The following is a 4,329-nucleotide window of genomic DNA, read 5'->3' as shown; positions in this document are numbered from 1 at the left end:
GATCTCTTACAAGATCATTTAAGTCTCCCTGGTTCAGAAGGTGTGATTCTTGAGTGTCGGGTTCAAAAGGTTCATCATCACCATCCTCTTCACCACTGCTTACAGCTATGTTCTGATCAGCTGGAGGTGTTGGAACGGGGTTCTCGTCATCATGAGGCACAGGTTTACGAGCAGAGACGCAGTCAGCGTACTTGATGTGACCTTTATTCTTCTTGTTGAAGCCGGCGATGCTTGTGCAGCAGAAATAACAATCATCATGATGATTCTGCGGCTCACGCCATATCATGGGCACCGCAAATGGCATGCTCGCACGCTTGCCCACCAACCACTGAGTCAAGGTTGTGTGACAGCTTGTGCAGCAGATGTGTGGTGCCCAGCTCTGTTCTTGGTCCCCCACCTTACACCCGAAGTAGTGAAAGTAGGCGGCCTTCATTTTCACTGCTGTAGATATACTTCGCTGTTGATCTTTTTTGGTATACCGACCACAGACATAACAGAAGTTGTCAGGATGATTGGTACAGGAACGCCTACTCATCTTTATCTGAAAGAAAGAAATATAACACAAGTTAACAACAATTGTACGAAATAGACATGTTAAAGACATATGTAAATTTCATTGAAATCCTGACTTCTAGGCAATGGGAATATTTCTGTTCCTGAAAATCCTGACGTGATACAGCAAAACGGTTATGATTTTTGAAATCAGCATACCCAAATTAGTCTTAATCACTTTACACATCTCCAGTAAAAAAATTTTTTTGAAATTTGTTGTTCAGTGTTATTTTTTCCTAAAAAAATTAATTTAATGGACAGCTAAAAATGGACAGCTGTCATTTGTCTGTTTCACGTTCAGGGTCAGTGAAAGCAGCACGTGCCTAACGTAATGTGTGATCGCGTAATCTCATGTGTCATCATTTCATTCAGTATATGCAAACATGGCGACTAACAAGAAAAGAAAGGTAGATGCGGAATGTCGCACTTTCCAAGAGAAATGGGCAAACGATTACTTCTTTGTGGAAGTAAAAGGCAAGCCAGTCTGCCTAGTTTGTCGGGAAGCGCTCTCGGTGATGAAAAAGTCCAACCTCGAGCGTCATTACAGCTCGAAACATGCTAAACTGGACGAGTTGAAAGGACAAATGCGCTTGGATAAAGTTAACGCTCTTCGGCGGAGTTTTGGTGCTCAACAAGCAGTCTTCATAAGACCACAATCTGACCGAGACAACACCACGCATGCTAGTTTTGTAGTGAGTGAGCTAATCGCTAAGAAGCTGATGCCGCATTCAGAAGGAGAATTGGTGAAGGAGTGCCTTGTTGCCGCTGCGGAGCTGCTCGCACCGGACAAAGTAAAATTGTTCCAAAGTGTCAATTTGTCTCGAAGAACTCTCTCAGATCGGATTACTGAAATGGCACAAGATATTGAGAAAACACTGAAGGACACCGCAAGAGATTTCCAGTTTTTCTCTCTGGCCTGCGATGAGACAACGGACATAACAAACACCGCCCAACTAGCCATTTTTGTGCGGGGGATTACAGCTGAGTTTGATATGAGCGAGGAGTTACTGTCTTTGCAAGCCATGCATGGCACCACCAAAGGTGAGGTTTTGTTTGAGCAAGTTGTTTTGGCTATGAACAAATTCGAACTGCAGTTTGACAAGTTAAGTGGCCTGGCCACGGATGGAGCCCCAGCCATGGTTGGCATGCAAAAGGGATTGACTGCATTGGTCAAAAGAGAAACGAGTCGTCTCAGTCTTGATCCAAGTGAGTTAGTTGTATGCCACTGTATCATACACCAAGAGAATCTGTGTGCACAGTCCCTGAAGCTCAAAAATGTGATGACAACTGTCGTTTCCACCATAAATGTCATCAAAAGTAGAGGGTTTAACAGCCACCAGTTCAAGGAGCTACTGAGTGAACTAGTCAGAGTACAGAGATCTGGTTTACCACTGTGAGGTGCGGTGGCTGAGTTGCGGAAATATGCTCATACGGTATTACTCACCGAGAGAAGAAGTGAAACAGTTCATGGAGATGAAGGGGAAACCTGTCATGGAACTGAGTGATAGCAAGTGGCTGTGTGATTTGGGCTTCATGGTGGACATTACCAAGTACCTGTCAGAGCTGAACGTCAAGCTCCAAGGTCCCAACCAGATGCTCAGCTCTCTGCAATCAAATGTGAAATCATTTGAAGCTAAAATAAAGCTGTGGCACGTGCAACTGGAAAGGGGAAACGCTGTCCACTTTCCCACTCTGCAAGAACAAAAGCCTGCTGTGACATCTGAATACGCTGCTGAGTGTGCAAAACTCCTCCAGGCATTTGGAGAGAGGTTCCAGGACATGAAAAGTAAACAAAGGGAACTGAACATATTTGCCATGCCATTTAATGTAGAACCAGCTGATGTGCCTGACAACCGACAACACGAAATCATTGAGCTGCAAAGCAATGACGAGCTCAAAGCTCGGTACAACAACCTCCCTTTCCTCGAGTTCTACAAACTGTATGTACGTGCTGAGGATTTTTCCATTCTGAGGGGACATGCACTGAAGTTTGCATCAATGTTTGGGACGACCTACAGCTGTGAGCAGTTCTTTGCAAAACTGACTCTTGCAAAGACTCGGTTCCGCTCAAGACTGACTGACCCAAACCTGCAAAACCAGCTGCGAGTAGCATCATCATCACTACCACCTGACACCAAACCCCTCGCCAAAGAGAAACAGTTCCAGCCATCGCATTAGGTGAGTCCGATATATGTGTTCAATAATTTTGCATGAACCTCGAAAGATGTTCTAAAAATCGAAATGGCCCTTGACAGGAAAAAGTTTCCCCACCCCTAATATATACAGTGTATGTATGTATGTATGTATGTATGTATGTATGTATGTATTATGTATGTATATATATATATATATATATATATATATATATATATATATATATATATATATATATATATATATATATATATATATATATATACGAAACGAGCCTGGTGTTGGCGCAGTGGTTCGGGCAGCAGCTTGGGATCCAAAAGGTCCTGAGTTCAAGCCCCGTTGGGCCACTGAATTAATACACCAGGGGGTTGACTCAGCCTGTCATCCTTCCGAGGTCGGCGAAGTGAGTACCAGTGTACTGGGCCGGTGTATACCCCGGTTAAAATAGGTGTACCATATCCCTGTGTCGTAAGAGGAAACCAGGGTTGCGTCAGGAAGGGCGTCAGGAAGGGCGTCCGGCGTAAAACATGTGCCAAATCACTATGCGGATCATACGGATGACCTGCTGTGGCGACCCCTAACGGGAGCAGCTGACGGAAGAAGAAGAAGATGAAGATATATTGTTATGAATTTGGGAATTCGATTGTACACAACATACAGGTTCCTTTAGTCAGCTATGTCGATAAGTGCTTGTTCCCTAGATAGCTCACCTTCCATTGTTGAAATGTTCAGAAATCGATTAGATGCACTGTGGATCGATTTAATAGTTAGGGAACGAAACAATGGAGACGTCCCTCCCCCCTCTTCTGCGAAGAGGAAGAAGAACCCTGCCGTCCCGTGACTCATGATGTCAACAACTCCCTCCCAGCCGTGGTTGAGCACGAGGGCACGAGTCATGAGTTACGCCGGGAGAAGGATAAGAGGAGATCTTTTTCTTTGTTCGTGTTCAGAGTTGGAGTAGTAAGCTTTTTGCTTCGCAAGAGAGTAGTCGCTCAGCAGACCTTCGGGTCCTGTTTGGCTTGGGTTCGGGTTGAGGCCTTCAGAAGAGTTGTTCAGCAGAGCTTCGGGTCCTGCTTGACTCTGGTTAGGGTCGGAGGCCTTTGAAAGCTTTTTGCTTCAAGCTGCCTTGTTTGGAAGGAAGTTAAGCCGGTTGCTCGGCTCGAGCTGCGAGTGGTGGCTTCTTCTTCCTGGTTTGTAGAGCTCTTTGTTCTCCATTTTGGTTCCGGCTTGGTGCGACTCATCGACCTCTTCTTGGAGGTGGTTCCTTGGGGGAAGCGACGCATCGACGGGAAAGATCGGCGCCTCGTCTCACCAGCACGTGTTGAGAAGCGCGGGAGGATTCGCGGGAGCTCGGGAAGAATCGCGGCTCACGGCGATTGAATCCAGCTCGCTCTCGCTGGAGCCCGGGTCCGAGCAACTTGAAGACCACACAAGGTGGAGAGGTTCGAGATAGGTTCTGGGTTTCAGCTCACCTGTCCTCCAAGCTGGAGCCCGTTATTAAAGGCCTCTGCCACCATTTCTTGGGTGTGTGTGCGTGTGTGCATACGTGTGTCCGTGGGCCCGTCTAATAATTCGGAAATTGTTAAGTGCTTTGTGTGCTGTAAGTGTTTGCATTGCATTTCG

General features: G+C 46.0%; 2 protein-coding genes across 2 annotated transcripts; both read left to right on the top strand.

Moving 5' to 3' along the window:
- The first annotated feature begins 935 nt into the window (after positions 1 to 935).
- LOC147012648 (general transcription factor II-I repeat domain-containing protein 2-like) lies at positions 936 to 1,949 on the top strand. Its single transcript, XM_085855745.1, has one exon. It carries the CDS (start codon positions 936 to 938, stop codon positions 1,947 to 1,949), a length of 1,014 nt encoding a protein of 337 aa, XP_085711871.1.
- A 25-nt stretch (positions 1,950 to 1,974) lies between these two features.
- Positions 1,975 to 2,730, top strand: LOC147012647 (general transcription factor II-I repeat domain-containing protein 2B-like). Its single transcript, XM_085855744.1, has one exon. The coding sequence runs from the start codon at positions 1,975 to 1,977 to the stop codon at positions 2,728 to 2,730; it is 756 nt and encodes a 251-aa protein (XP_085711870.1).
- Positions 2,731 to 4,329: the final 1,599 nt, after the last annotated feature.

This window comes from Eptatretus burgeri, chromosome 14 (assembly GCF_056783735.1).
Source record: "Eptatretus burgeri isolate ZD-2024b chromosome 14, Ebu_testis_v1, whole genome shotgun sequence".
Lineage (NCBI taxonomy): Eukaryota > Metazoa > Chordata > Myxini > Myxiniformes > Myxinidae > Eptatretus > Eptatretus burgeri.
The sequence above is the reverse complement of the archived record's forward strand: the minus strand, read 5'-3'. Positions and strand labels throughout refer to the sequence as shown.

Bases quoted from the DNA above. Each gene is read 5' to 3' on its own strand.
- LOC147012648 (XM_085855745.1), top strand. From the start codon at position 936: ATGGCGACTAACAAGAAAAGAAAGGTAGATGCGGAATGTCGCACTTTC.
- LOC147012647 (XM_085855744.1), top strand. From the start codon at position 1,975: ATGCTCATACGGTATTACTCACCGAGAGAAGAAGTGAAACAGTTCATG.